This window comes from Notothenia rossii (assembly GCF_949606895.1).
Source record: "Notothenia rossii genome assembly, chromosome: 1".
Taxonomy (NCBI): domain Eukaryota; kingdom Metazoa; phylum Chordata; class Actinopteri; order Perciformes; family Nototheniidae; genus Notothenia; species Notothenia rossii.
This window is the reverse complement of record NC_136912.1, coordinates 16,513,693-16,528,661: the sequence shown is the minus strand read 5'-3', so window position 1 is coordinate 16,528,661 and position 14,969 is coordinate 16,513,693. Positions and strand designations below refer to the sequence as shown.

Here is a 14,969-nt window from a genome sequence, read left to right as displayed (position 1 = left end):
ACGTCACACAGGAAACTAGAGCTTCACTTCAGTACCTCAAGATTTAACATCCACTCTGTAGCAGTATTAAAAAATGCAGGCTTATTACTGTCTTTCACTCTCGAGTCTCTTCTGGTATGCGGATCTGTATACATTCAAACGGCTGCAAATTAGTCATTTAATTAAAGTTAAATATATAAAACGTTAAATTGACGAATCACAAGTTACTGAAAGACACAAAAAAAGTATTCATATGGGATAACAGTTCATTATATTTTATTCCTGCAATTTGGGCTCTTCAAATGCAGCATTAATTGACAAGTTTGGTGTAATATCAACACAGATTTCAGCTGTTTTCAGCAGATAAGCGCCCCCCTAATCCCAGCCCAGGAACATGTGGTGTCTGCACTGGAGCTGGGTTGCTCGGCTCTGAATTTTTTTCTTTCCTTTTTTTATCTCTACCCTCTGTTTATAAACATGGAAAGAACAAGATGGTTGAAAAACGTGGATAATGGATCTGTAATAGCGGGAGCACATGGTCAATAAATGAACACAATATAAAATAGTATCCACACGAGTGCGCTGTTGTTTTTATTCCAGGCATTTATTTTTATTGTTTTAGCTTGACATTTTACCAAGGAACCGATTAAGTTTATCATATTCTATAATAATACATGACGAAACGTTTGTTAATTTATTTTGGATAGTTAATCTGAATCTGTTCTTCAGAAACTTAAATTATGAAATAAATGTTGTGGAGTAGAAGAAGTATAATGTATCAGGAAATGTAGCCAAAATTGTACTTAACTACAGTACTTGAGTAAATCCAGTTTATGCTTTTTATTACTGAAATATCTGATAAAACATGAACTCACTTCCTGGCTGATATCTGAACAAACTCTATTTACTTTTGTATTTCAGTCCCATGTTTTACACAGGGTGAAAACAAAAACATGAACACCTGTGAAATGTAATGAAACCTGTGTAATCAGCCCACAATACATTTCAGTAATCACCTCTGTTTTCTTATCAGAGAAGTATTGATTTAGCTGTGATTTAGCTAACATTTAGATGTGCTGTTGTTTGGGATCAAAGTCTATTGTAAGTTGTCTTACCTACTGGAAAAATGACCCTCATATTAAACAATGACCCTCATATAAAACATATTTATTTTAAGTATCAACATGTTACTGTCCTGCTTCTGTTGTTCAGACACATCTTTAGCCCCTGCACGTTGCATGCTGCTCTGACAGTGTAAATAATCACATTTAAAAATGAGAGTGCATATGAGAAAAAATCCATTTATTTTATCTTTAACACAGGCTTTACAAATTATCCATTTGTGACACAATTTATTTTGACATTAAAGCTTTGACAGGAAAAACAGAAGTAACTGATACAATTGCACACACAACTGTACTTTTACCTTGGTAAAATGTTTGTAATTATTTACAATAGGTCTGTATGCATAAAAGCTCAAATGATTAACCTTTATATTCTTGTTTTTTTCAGTTTAAGGATTAAGAACGTGCCTCCAGCTTCAGCTGAATTGGACGTTTTGGCATCAGCAGACCCTGGATGTCCATCTCCAAGGGTATCTGGGAGGAAATGATGCGCAAAGAGAAGTGTGAACAAAGTCAACAATGCACAACTAAACAAACATCCGGCAGCATTACAGAATTATTGAATGCATTATTTTAACATTTCAGCAAAAACAGCAGTGACTCTCCGGCCCAGTGATGAATAATGTCACCTGTACCGTTGTACAGAGTGTCAGGTTAATGGCTTTTGATCTTTGGACAGACCTACATGCACAAAAATCATGATTGGTTAGCTATCCTAGGTGTCATATCACTCTTGTTTTCCCACATCAAACTAGCAGTATCTTGATCGTAAGGATATGGTACTGGATCAAACTGCACCATGAAAAAGATTACGAATTCAGCATAATCAATTACAAGCAGTGTTAAGATAACAAATATGTGGTCTCACCTCAGTCTCCTTACACACAGAGAAGCTGTACCTCTGCAGGATCTCCACCAATGCTAGTCTCATCATCACCAGAGCAAATCGCATCCCGATGCAGTTCCTGGGTCCTGCCCCGAAAGGCATGTATGTGTACGGATCAATATTCCCCTTGTTTTCCTTGCTGAACCTGGGGACACACAAGCACACAAACGTAAACATGTACACACACACACGAACGTAAACATGTACACACGAACGTAAACATGTACACACACGCACAAACGTAAACATGTACACACACACACACGAACGTAAACACACACACACACACACACACACACACACACACACACACACACACACACACACACAGCTTAGGTTCTTTTTGTGGTTGTTTTGGTTAACCTTAACATATAGATATATACAGTATATTAACCTCTCAGGTTTGAACTCCTCTGGCTCGGGCCACAGATCAGGGTCCCTGTGAAGGGTCCATGTGGGTACAATCACTACCATATTTTTGGGAATCACAAGGCCATTTATCTCCACAGTCGCCTTGGCCACACGCTCCAGACGTGGGGCAATTGGGTACAATCGGAGAGACTCGTTGATGACGCCATCTAGATATGCCATCTCCATCAGAGCCTGGTACTCAACAGGACCCTACAAGCACAAAGACACACATATACATAAAAAGACCAAGACTCAATTATATCAAGGACATTTTGGACCACAAGAACACTAGAGGGAAACAATAACGGTTAATAACTGAGGCTAAATAACACTGTTCTCCTTTATAAGGAATGGGAACCATATCCATAACCACTTATAGGTTTAGCTAGCTAGCTGGCTAATAACACTTTAAGGATGCTGTGGTTACAGAAAAGTGACTTCCCCATAACAACCATTGCCATTTTATTTTGTATTAGTCAAATGAGAAGGAAAAAAGTTCAAGATAGATCTGTTCTGTTCATTTATTTTCCTATAGACAAGTACAGACTGCAGCTGGTCAGCTTAGCTAAACCAAAAGGAGGAGACAAGTGGGAAACCGCTTACCTGACAAAAGGTTCAAAATCTGCCTAGAATCTCTCCTGATGGTTACTAATACTTTCGACCTTGTTTGATTTGATCCAAAATAACAAGTTGCTATTTTACAGTGGCAAGCTGTATCCAGTTTCTAATCATATGCTGTAATAACACACCTGGAGAATGATCACTTAACTCAGCAGCTTTACTGGGCTTGTCCTCTTTTTGGTTATAGCATAGCCTACAGACACGTTTAGCTAAGTATGCTTATAGATCCTTAAGAGTTGGTGGAAATGTTATCTTATCTAGCTGCCAAAAACCAATGAAACAGCTTTACATTAATTATATTGAGACCCACGTGCTATACTTCCAATATTATCCTCCCCCCACCCACTTATACCACACCTTGTTAGGGAAAGTGGAGTCCACCTCCTCTTGCAGCCGTTTCATGATATGAGGGTTTATCGCCAGATTATAAGCCAAGAAACTGAGAGAGCTGCTGCTTGTTTCATAGCCAGCAAACAGGAAAATCATTGCTTGAGAGAGGATCTCATGATCGCTTAAACCTGGGGAGATAGCAAAGAGATATTATTAAGATTTGTTTTAAGTCGTGCTTTAACATGTGTACTGTATGTGGCTGTGTGTGTCACCTTTGTCCTCTTCCACTTCACTGGAATCGTGGGTTTTCTGGGAGTCAATCATCAGCTGAAGGAAATCCACTCGACTCTAAAAGAAGACATAATAATAGCTTTGATTATATTTGTGATAACACTATATACACATATATGTATATACACACATGCACAGACAGGCATACCTTTTGCTTGCTTTGCTCTCGACCAGTCTTGATCTTCTGCAGTGCAGCGTAAAAGAAATCAGTGACCGAAGCAGGGAAAAATGCAAAATTCAACTTCTCAAAAATAGGACCCGTGAAGGGAAAAAAAGCTGTTCAAGAACAAAGGAAGGACACTGGTTGTATTTACTGTAAATATTGGACAGGTGAAGGACACAATTATGAATGGCTGCATTTAATAGAAGCAACATTTATTATTTACCAACAGTGAGGAAGACAGGGTTAAAAAAATCAAACTTCAGCATCTTCTTGATGTTTGTGACAAAAGGGTCTGAGGGGTTGTTGAGTGAGTCAATGTCGACACTGAAGGCTGTGCTGGTCACTACATCCATACTGTAGGGTCCAAAGAACCTAAGGAGCAAACGAACACATTAGAGATGACCTTATCCTTTCAGGCCTAAACAGACATGTATTGCAATAAACGAATACAGTATGTATTGAATTTTTTTGTATTTAGTGTCCTTACTCCTTCATCTCTAAGGGCTCATCCTTGTCTGCCTTCTTCTTCATGCTGCTGAGCAGGTTAGCCGAGTGGTGCTTCATTATGCTAAACATCTGCAGTACAGACAGGGAAATATTGAACGTGCTTACTTGAAAACTGAAAAGTAGAACACACATCACAATACACAAAGAGTTTCTGCTGTTTTGGTTTAAAAAGCAGTTGCAGAACAAATCTGACTGGCCACAAGGTGACAAAGGGAAAATGAACTTTTCAGTTACACATAACCATGCTTGATTTTCTTATTTTTCTCTTATATTTGTTCTTTGTTTTGTCAAATGCAGAGTACTTTCTCCTCTTTAGCACTTTATTAACTTTTCTTTTTAATGACTGTTTTTAAATGCTATTTTCTGAATGTCTTTCATTTTTTGTAAAGCACTTTGAATTGCCTTGTGTTGAAAAGTGCTATATAAATAAATTTGCCTTGCCTTGCCTTGCCTTGCCTTGCCTTGCCTTGCCTTGCCTTGCCTTGCCTTGCCTTGCCTTGCCTTGCCTTGCCTTGCCTTGCCTTTAAGAAATCCCAGAGCAATCCAAGGAGCAACAACACTTTTTGGTTGAGCTAATGATTAGGCAAGTTATTAATAAAGGGAGAGGGGGCTGTACCTCCTTCAGTCTCCCTGAGGTGAAGGAGGGAGAGAGAACGCTGCGGATCCTCCTCCACTGATCGTCCTCAGCGATTGACACAGCATCGTAAAGCTCCCCGTTCAGACGGAAGTTCTGCAACAGAGTTATACGAAACATGCCACAGATAAGAAGTGTTCAAGTAACGCAATGACTTATCAAATGTGTTTTAGATTAGCTTACTCTGCGATTGGTGAAGAGAGAGTAACACTCCTTTATCAGAACAGTTTTGATCATGGCTGGATCAGTGATGCACAGCACGGGCTGACGGCCATCAAATATGCTAAATATGACAAGAAGTGAACAGAATATGAATAGATACAAAAAACCTACCAAGTGAGATTTTGATACAGTCAGAGACAAAGCTTCTTTGTAAAACAGATATACAATAAAACTACAAACAGAAAAAGCATATTTTATATAGACAAAAGGACAACAATCAGATAATGCAGGAATGAAAAACCTGAAATGATTCATTGCTTCTGGCTTTTCTCCAGGATGAGTGGGGGTACAATTGCATTACATTCAAGATTTTAACACGACACCAAGAACTTAATTATCACACAATACATAATACACAATACACGCACTGTACATCAGGCAGACTTACCCCCATGTTTTTCCATATTTCTTGAAGCAATTCTCGTCAAAGACAGTGAATCCCTGACAAAAAAAAGATTATGAATCATACACCTTTCTTCTGTCCACTTCAATGCGTTGGAGATATCTGTAGCATGAAAACAAATGTTTAAATATGGAAATCATTAACATAAGTGATGTTCATTCTGAAGGATATATCAACAAAAACAAGAGTTGCAACACGGTGCATGTTCAAATGATCAACCATTAAATCATCCGTTTCAACAACTTCACTTCAGACTTCCCACAAAATAAAATATGTTTAAACACTGATGGATTACGGAATGTAAAATAAATGGGAAAAGGAAAACTTTCATTATCAGATTTTAATTACACAATTAAAATACTTTATTTTCATCTTAGAAATTGAACACTGATACGTTTATAACAATTGCATTTGTCGTTTAACCTATGAGAAAATGGTGAAACCGTTAAAAACTGAATGACACAATATGCATGATGTAATCAGAGATTTAAACTCCACATCATGCTGCACCCATTACACACACATGCTAACCTTGTGGAAGTTTTAAATGACTTTATCAGTATGCAAAGTGTAGATATCATCAAAGCATAACATACCAGTTTCACTCAGTATCATGCATACACTTTTACACATAAATGTAAGTCACTTTTACACATAATCCCTTTGAATGATATTTGTAAGGTGCTCTACCACACTACTCTGTATCCTGCTTAGCCTGTACACTCTGGTATGAATCGATTGAGTATTGATTTTGAAAAGTTATGTTGACCAACCTTTTTATATGCCAACATGGTCCCAAAAAAAGGGATTGGTGTTGGACCAGGGATGCCCATTTTCTTAAATGTAGCAAATGGCCAGCAGACATACCTGGGAAACAAAAATAACAGAAAAGTCATCATACAAACAAACACACAGCATACATACTTCGGACAAATATTTTCAAACACTCACACAATGGTCAGTGTGATGAAAGCCACCAGGAGGGTCCATGTCTCAGTGGAAAAATAAAAGCCCATCTCTGCGTGTTTTTTCTTTTTAGTCAATGGCAGCACAAGCTCCACTAAAGTCCAAAATCACGGACCAAAGGCTTTTATGTCGTGCTGCACATTCAGGTTGTTCAGGTTGCGTGACCAAGTGTGTGAGAGCTGAACCAATGACAGACAGGCACTGTTATGTGAATCATTAACAGAAAGAAACTAAACACCATTATTAAAAAACAGGCATTAGTATCTCTGTCGTCTGTGACGCAGCTATTTTAGGGCTCTAATAATTGTATTGCTTGTGTTACAGAAGCAATACAACCAAGCCATTAAAGACATTATTTCCTTTATGTACTAAAGAAACGTACTGTGATATGATATGATATGAAGCCACGCCTTCGAACATGCAGTCAGTCAGAGTTCAGTCCAAAACTGAGGTCAGTTCAACTTGGCAGAGCAAGCGAGAGCCATGGGATATCTTCCTTTCTTCTCTTTAGAAACATGGATTCTATTGATCATATTCTTCTGCTTGTTTTTTGTGTAAGGATCAGAGGTTTATTTGAACTAAGGAAGATTATTCGTACTACCGTGACTTAAATCACCTTTAGAAACACACCAAATAACCAAAGTTAAGATTAAAGTCTCTGACTGACACAATGTGACCTTAAATACTTTTATTTTGATTGTATTTTATTGTGTTTCTGTTCTGTACAGGTATGGCAAGTGGACTCATGGTATATTTGAGAAATTGGGAATCCCAGGTCCAAAGCCGTACACGTACTGGGGAACAGTTGGCAGGTACCGCTCTGTATGTAAATATTTAATACAGTTTTATTATCTAAATAAAATTCGCTTGATTTTGTCATTCAACGGACAATGATATTTTTTGTGATTAGGGATGAAAATACAGTACATTCTCTGTTACCAGGTTTACTACGAGGATGACATCGAGTGTGCTAATAAGTATGGAAAAATATGGGGGTGAGTCCATAAAGCCTTTTTTTTTATTTAATTGCTTTTCAGTTTTAAAGTCAAATGCAAATAACATTATTGGTGGGTTCAAAAAGGAAAAATAAAAAACAAACAAAAAACATAAATGATAAATGCATATTAAAAAAGGATGTCGGTGGGGGTGTGAAGTTGCTTAAGAATTCAATATGATAATATGACACGATTCATTGATAGGGCCCAAAATTAACGGTACGTCAGCAAAGTAGATTTAAAGTCTCAGTAATCAAGGAAAGGATTTGTTGTCAAATGTGTGGGCAGAGCTATGAAAAATGAACCTGAGTTTCATTAGCTTGTTAAATGCGGTAACTCTAGACCATAAAACTGAATTACAGGGCTGTGGGTTTGTCCAGCATCCTAATAACATAAAACAAAGGTTGAGATTGTGTGATAAGCTCCTCATAGGGAACTACTATCTAACAGAGACACAACATATAGCAATACAAGTTATTATTACCTGCCCAAAACACAAAATAGATTTCCTGTAGAAATGTAAGTTAAGAAAGAGCCAGTAAAGCAGAAGTGTATAAAACTTAACTAAGCCTAACACCAAGCTACTCATAATTACGTATTATTATGTGACAACGTTTGACTGGTTTTGACTCTTGAACTTCACCCGTGGTTGCTTGTATCAGCTGTAGCCTTACTAATGGCAGCAGATATTCTCCTGCTATAGCAACAAGAGTTTAACAATGAATGCCCAACATTTAAATGTGTTTGTTTAAATGTCTAGATCATACGAGTTCAGGAAGCCCGTGCTGGCAGTGATGGACCCCGACATGGTGAAAGCCATCATCGTGAAGGAGTGCTTCACCTACTTTACCAACCGCAGGGTGAGGATATACATAACACTATATAGAAAATATAAAGGATTGCTGTAAATAAGACACTGGAGAGTGACCACAATATCCGTTGATCATCAATTTTAGCAGACTAAAGCTGTCTTCAAATTGAAGTTGTTATAATGTGATTTTGAAATCAGTGAGGACATGAGGATTGGCAGGGGGGGGGGGAATGTCAACTTACCACTTAACAAAAAAAAAGCAATTCTAATGGCTTTATTGTGTTGTTCGACTACAGTGCATAGTTCAAAGTATATCTCTTATATGAACAAGATAACTGAGGGTAAATCAAACGAGTCCATCTCCTTGAGCAACTCTTTATTGGGGAACACATTTCTTGCTTTTACAAAAAAATTATTGATATATCTCTGGGTAGAAAATAAAAAAGATTGTTGTGGTGTGTTTCAAACAAACTTCAGAACTTTCGTCTGAATGGGGACCTTTATGACGCTATCTCTATTGTTGAGGACGACGAATGGAGACGGATTCGTCACATCCTCACTCCCTCTTTCACCTCTGGCCGTATAAAAGAAGTACGATTTTTGGCTCTTCACAAGTTGTAAAAGTCATATTTTGAATGATTAAAGATGGAGGACGACTCTATAGTACCAATTCATCTCCACAGTACACTAACTTCACTCTCATTTTTACACTTTTTCCTTGCTCTCAGATGTTTAGCCTCATGAAACATCATTCCAGCAAACTCACAACCAGCCTGCAGTCCAAGGCGTGCAATAATGAAGTCATAGCAGTAAAAGAGTGAGTAATGCGGTGCTATGCATGGTTACATGTGACAAGATGGTCACATGATAACCAAAGTGGCTGTATATTGTTGAGCTTAGGTGTTGTGTCCCTCTTTTTCCAGTCTTTGTGCTAAGCTAAGTTAACAGCTGACAGGAGCTTAATTATGATCAAGTACATTATTTTCTATGCGGCAACTGGTTTCAACAAATAATCAATGATATCATTATTTGTGTGTCCAGCTTCTTTGGAGCCTACAGTATGGATGTGATGGCCAGCTGTGCATTCAGTGTGGATGTGGACTCAATAAACAACCCCTCACATCCCCTCATCAAACACGCCTCGAAGCTCTTTAAATTCAACCCACTTCTTTTCATCTTCCAAGGTATCCACTGCTTTTCAATGACATGCACCTTTTAATTCTTTATGTTGATGTAAACAGATATGTTCGTGACTAAGATCATAATAACTAACCCTCTTTCTCTTCTCAGGGTTTTTCCCTGTTCTTCTTCCTCTCATGGAGCGACTTGGGGTCTCCTTGATTCCAAAGTCTTCTACTCAATTCTTTAATACTCTTCTGGGGAAGGTCAGAAAAGAACGAGACAGGAGCTCACACCAGGTTTGGACAAAACGATAAAAAACTCAATTTTGTTTTTCTGTTTTTCATTTCATCGTATTACAATAAACATCTGATCGCGCTCAATTGAGCTGACCACCAACATTTTGCATAAACATTGGATTCCTCAATCAAGGGAGTTGATGAAAAATGACAGCAATACAACACATATCCAGTACACACACATCTTTGACTCAGGATATTCCAACAACAACACATGTTTACCATACAAACCCAATCTGTGGATGGTGGATTGTCATGGTCCACTGTGCTGTCATACAACATACTATCAAACACATGTTGGAGAGTATGTATCATTCCTGTTTTCAGAATGCAGATTTCCTTCAACATATGATCAACTCTCAGTCTGCCAGTGAAGCCAAGAAAGAAAAGCAGAATAAAGGTATTACATTCACTCACCTGCAGGGGCGGATCTAGACAAATATTCACCGGGTGGCCAGAGGGTGGCAGGAGAATTTGAGGGGTGGCATCCCCTGGCAGAAGTATATGCTGATTTAATCGCAGTCATATCAATCAATGTTAACTTGGAAAGCCACAATATTGATATTTTAACTCAATAACATTTGGTGACATTATTGTAGCACATCAGTAAAGCCTTACATATACATATATTAAGGTGGCACACGTAATTTAATGAATTTGAACTGAGTGAGTTGGTTTAACTCTTAGACCAGCAGGGGTACCAAATATGCAGACTGCTGCAATAAGTACATTAACTGTCTCATCGATGTGTGTCTGTATGAATATGATCATATTAACAATCATATCATTCCTATCAGCTGTCAATCACTGTTATGATTCACATCTTCAGTGTTATTATTAAATAAACTATATTTTTTGTTGAGTTAATGATGAACGTTCCTCAAGATGCTTGCTCACCCTCCTTCAAATTTGAAAGACCAGTAATTACTATCATAATTCAAAAGAATCAAAAGAACAGTTCAGCGCCCCACGACTTCATTGCAAACAGTAACAACCTTGACTTTACATCAGAAAGAACAAACATTAAAGATCAGTTAGGGTTAAACAACGTGTATTCAGCTAAAACATAAACATCGCTGCAGTTATTATTCAGTGGAAAGTCCTTCCCTGCTGGCCTAGTTAAATCAAAGTGGTTACTTTCTGTTGGCTGGGCAGTGAAGTTTTACACACCGTCTGATTTGACTTTGCTCCCGATTTCTGAGGTCTAAAGGTTGGCAAGTATGAGTCTTCGGTATTTCCAGACAAGTGGCTACTGAAATCAATCTTACTAACTGCTGTCTGTGTGATTACTCCGCGCGAGTTGGCGGACTTTGTTTTGCTTACTTTAACATAATTTTTCATGCCTGTAGCCTACCCCAGTCATACCCTGACCGTCATACCCTGACCGCAAATACCTCATTCCTTCTGTCCAGTGGTGTAGTGGGGATTTTTTTACTGGGTGGACGGGGTGGTGGGTGGACGGGAGACACTCGCGCTCGTGAACTGTCAACGTGGGGGGGGGGGGGGGGGGGGGGGGGCTTGAGGGACCTCTGTGTCGCCTGTCAGCTCAACTTACATGATGCCGTTTAGACAATATAATAATAAAGGGCGGTGCCGGCTGTCAGCGAACCGATCCGGCCTTTCTGCGCGATATCACTCAAATGCGGGACATAGTCTCAATGTGTGGGACGCGGGACAAATAATAAAAATGCTGTGTGTGCAGTCCCGCACAGTGCGGGACACCTGGTCACCCTACACACACGGTTCTGCCCCTCACACACACACGCTTCAAATCCAGTTGCATAAATGCTTGAGCTACGTTTTTATTATAATTACTGTGAAATCTGCCTATTATGTTTTCGTCATTATTACAACAAACACACACTTGCAACTGATAACACTGGCAATGATTTTAGATGTATTAAACTATTAAAAAAAGAAATCATGCTTCAAATAAGGGGGGGTACGGCGTACCCCCGCGACCAACGCCCACTTGCTTATGTCTACTTGTATCCGAAATGCTTCTCGTTTTGCGCTGTCCTCCCGTTCAAATGAAATCGCCGCCAATCATATTTCCAAGCTCGCGCCAGGGGGGGGAGGGGTTACAAGGCTCGCGTCTTGTGCTGCATTCACTTGCACTCGGACATTAGAGATTTTCTCTCATAAATGTCCGATGAGCCACAACTTTTCTTTCAAAACAAAGCTGCCAAATGGGGTGGCAGCTGGGGTGGCAAGGCATTTTTCTGAGGTGGCAGCTGCCACCCCGTGCCACCCTGTAGAACCGCCACTGCTCACCTGTATTCACACACCTGTATGCACACAAAAGATTTTGAGGCCTCTTTTCCTCTTCATCCCTCTTCATGCATCTCGTCCGTCCTGACAGGTCTCACTGATCATGAAATTGTTTCTCAAGCCACAATGTTTATGTTTGCTGGTTACGAGACGAGCGCCCTCACTCTCGTTGCCTTGGCCTACAGTTTGGCAAGAAATCCTGAAGTCATGAAACGCCTGCAAGAAGAGATAGATTCCACTTTCCCTAAAAAGGTAAAGCAGAGGTTTCTTGTACAAGAGTCATTCTCTGCACTTCATGTAATTGATTAAATTAAAGTTTTCAAAATCCCGAATTGTGTTTAGTGTAAGCATGATTTGTATCTCTGCAGGGTTCTGTCCAATATGAAGAGCTGATGCAGATGGAGTACCTAGACAGTGTCGTCAATGAGTGTCTGAGGTAAAGAGCTTTTTCTTATACTAGCTGTTCACAACATGCTAAGCATAAGAATTAAGTTAACATGCTAATGTTTAGCAATGTTACTACCATTATTATAGCTTGCTGACATGCTAATATTTGCTAATGAGCACTAAAAATGAAGAATAGCTGAGGTTGTCAGGAATGTCATTAGATTTGCAGGCATTTGATCATGCACCAAATAACTAACATAACACAAATCCATATGATAATTATAAAAGAAAGTCAGAACCATCTTGTTCTTTTGAGTTGCTACCTTGCCATTGAAACAACATTATGTTGTATTTCAAGAATAGACATTTGGGTTCGTCTGTAGATTTTCAAAATATTATAATATATATAATGTCAGTAATCTTTTGACAATAGGCTCTACCCTCCAGCTGGACGTCTTGAACGGATTGCCAAAGAAACTGTAAAGGTCAGTGGCATCACAATCCCTAAGGACATGCTCGTGATGGTCCCAGTCTACGCTCTGCACCGCGACCCCGAGCTGTGGCCCGAGCCTGAGGAGTTCCGACCCGACAGGTAGATGCCACAGTGCTCCTGTGTGTGTACTATAAATGTATGTATAAGGTGAAATGTATACTGTAAATGTGTATAGATGTGTGTACTGTAAATGTGTGTTGATGTTGTAAATGTTTAGATTTAATTAAATTACTTTATGTGTAAAATAAAGAAATTGAACGTGAATCTTGAGAAACTTCATTTGTACAATCCTGTGAAACATAGTATATAAGAAGATTCCCTTTTATGTTTGTATGAGTGTAAAAGTTAAATTTTCTTTTCTTTGTTGCTTTTTATTCAAGATTCAGTAAACAGAACAAGCAGAGCATCAACCCGTACACCTACCTGCCATTTGGGCTCGGGCCGAGGAACTGCATAGGGATGCGTTTTGCTCTGGTTTTGATTAAACTGGCCGTGGTGGAAGTTCTGCAGAACTACAGCTTTTCCGTCTGCGAGGAGACGGAGGTGGTTACTTTTTAAATGCTTACTACATGATTGCTCAATACACTTGACAAGTTGGATTTGCTGGCAGAGAGAGCACGTGTTTTAAATGTTGTATTTGTATTTCATAGATCCCTTTGATAATGAACCCAGAAGGTCTGGTTGGACCTCTGAAACCGATCAGGCTCAAGCTGGTGACACGTTAAATCGCCTCAGGAAAAGCAGACAACTAGGAGAGCTGAACTATCCTCTAAATGTATCATTTAGTAATAAAAAATGCTGCTTAAAGTTTATAAAAGTTTGTAATCTGATGTGACATTGTGATAGACCCTGACTTTAATAATTGAAGACGTTCATAAGTGATGGAAATGTTTGACAGGAAAAATATGTATAGTCGAAACACTAATGAATAACATTTAGTGTCATGATTACAAATCAAACTCAACCAGATTTGACAATTAAACTAAAAAGTAAACTCATAAAACAAAATGTCTGAAAATGTCTAATGTCAAGGAGGCAAAATGACACATTAACATGGATTTATTTTCTTACGCTATCTTATTGTTAAAATGCTTTTATCAAAGTTACATGCAGCTTAATCAATAAAAACTAACTGGTGGTACCTTTGGGGGCTTTCTTGTGTTTTGGTCACATCTCTAGATAGATTTAGCAGCTGATGTAAGATTTGTGAATCTTGATATGTTACATTTTGTTTAATCACCAGTGGATCCCAACGTATACTCATATCTACTGTCACACAAGCAATTTTGATTTAATGTGCATGAAATTTGGGGGGAGGCCACATTACTCCAAGTCTTTGAAATGCATAAAGTATCCGAACAACAAAGTAAAATTCCTAAAAATACAAAAACACATCATGCAATACATCGCAATATCCCGTAAATACTCTCAAGTCAGTTGAAAGACTACCACAAAGTCATCACCTCAGCTTTCTGATGACTCAGTGGGCTTTTGTTAGTGGGTTTTGCTTATCCGAAGCAAGTTTTTCAAGAACCAATGTCTTTGTCAACTATCCAGATAGAGATTGTAATTTGTGATATTGGGCAAAAATATAATTGACGTGTTTTATTACACATTATATGGTTTGTCTAATATTGTATTGTCGGGGTTGGGGGAGCGTTTTGCAGCTCTGATGACCCCCTTTGGCTTGAGTTGTGCCAATTTGAATAAAGACTTCAAAACACGTTAAACCCTAACACATAAAATCAGACAGGAGTGCAACTTTAAATGAAATACCCAGACAGTGTTACTCTGTTGAAACTGCAGATAAACACACGCATGTGACCCGCCAGTCACATGGTCAAGGCTGCAGGTGTGTTCAATTGGGTGAGAAGGTACCATGAGCTCATGAACTAAGGGAGAGTGCACTGTTGGTTTGTTTAGTTGCATAACATACAAGAATCATGGCCATCTGAAGGGCACCCTTTAACACCATGACTTCTGCTGCTCAAGACAGATAACTAGATAAATATCCTAACTGCTGTATGTACAAAAAACAACTGATAGAAACTTTACTT

General features: G+C 38.7%; 3 protein-coding genes across 3 annotated transcripts in view; 1 reads left to right on the top strand and 2 right to left on the bottom strand.

The window, feature by feature from the left end:
* Positions 1–1,266: 1,266 nt before the first annotated feature.
* On the bottom strand, positions 1,267–6,703 carry LOC307044240 (cytochrome P450 3A40-like). The gene is made up of 13 exons (XM_079689324.1): positions 6,523–6,703; positions 6,345–6,438; positions 5,557–5,609; positions 5,130–5,229; positions 4,929–5,042; positions 4,293–4,381; positions 4,029–4,177; positions 3,791–3,918; positions 3,624–3,699; positions 3,379–3,539; positions 2,384–2,610; positions 1,972–2,134; positions 1,267–1,577 (listed from the first exon to the last, which is right to left on the bottom strand). Exons 1-13 carry the CDS (start codon positions 6,585–6,587, stop codon positions 1,500–1,502), a joined length of 1,497 nt encoding a protein of 498 aa, XP_079545450.1. The 5' UTR covers positions 6,588–6,703; the 3' UTR covers positions 1,267–1,499.
* Positions 6,704–6,957: 254 nt separating this feature from the next.
* Positions 6,958–14,053, top strand: LOC307044249 (cytochrome P450 3A30-like). The gene is made up of 14 exons (XM_079689336.1): positions 6,958–7,091; positions 7,266–7,359; positions 7,480–7,532; positions 8,293–8,392; positions 8,821–8,934; positions 9,072–9,160; positions 9,385–9,527; positions 9,634–9,761; positions 10,089–10,161; positions 12,124–12,284; positions 12,401–12,468; positions 12,853–13,011; positions 13,293–13,455; positions 13,563–14,053. Exons 1-14 carry the CDS (start codon positions 7,021–7,023, stop codon positions 13,635–13,637), a joined length of 1,491 nt encoding a protein of 496 aa, XP_079545462.1. The 5' UTR covers positions 6,958–7,020; the 3' UTR covers positions 13,638–14,053.
* Positions 14,054–14,752: 699 nt separating this feature from the next.
* gpank1 (G patch domain and ankyrin repeats 1) overlaps positions 14,753–14,969 on the bottom strand; it is a gene marked incomplete at its 3' end in the record, with an annotated part of 1,504 nt that continues 1,287 nt past the window's right edge. The window contains exon 2 of the mRNA XM_079691432.1: positions 14,753–14,758. Within this exon, the coding sequence (XP_079547558.1) occupies positions 14,753–14,758 (6 nt within the window). The remainder of the gene's footprint in view (positions 14,759–14,969) is intronic.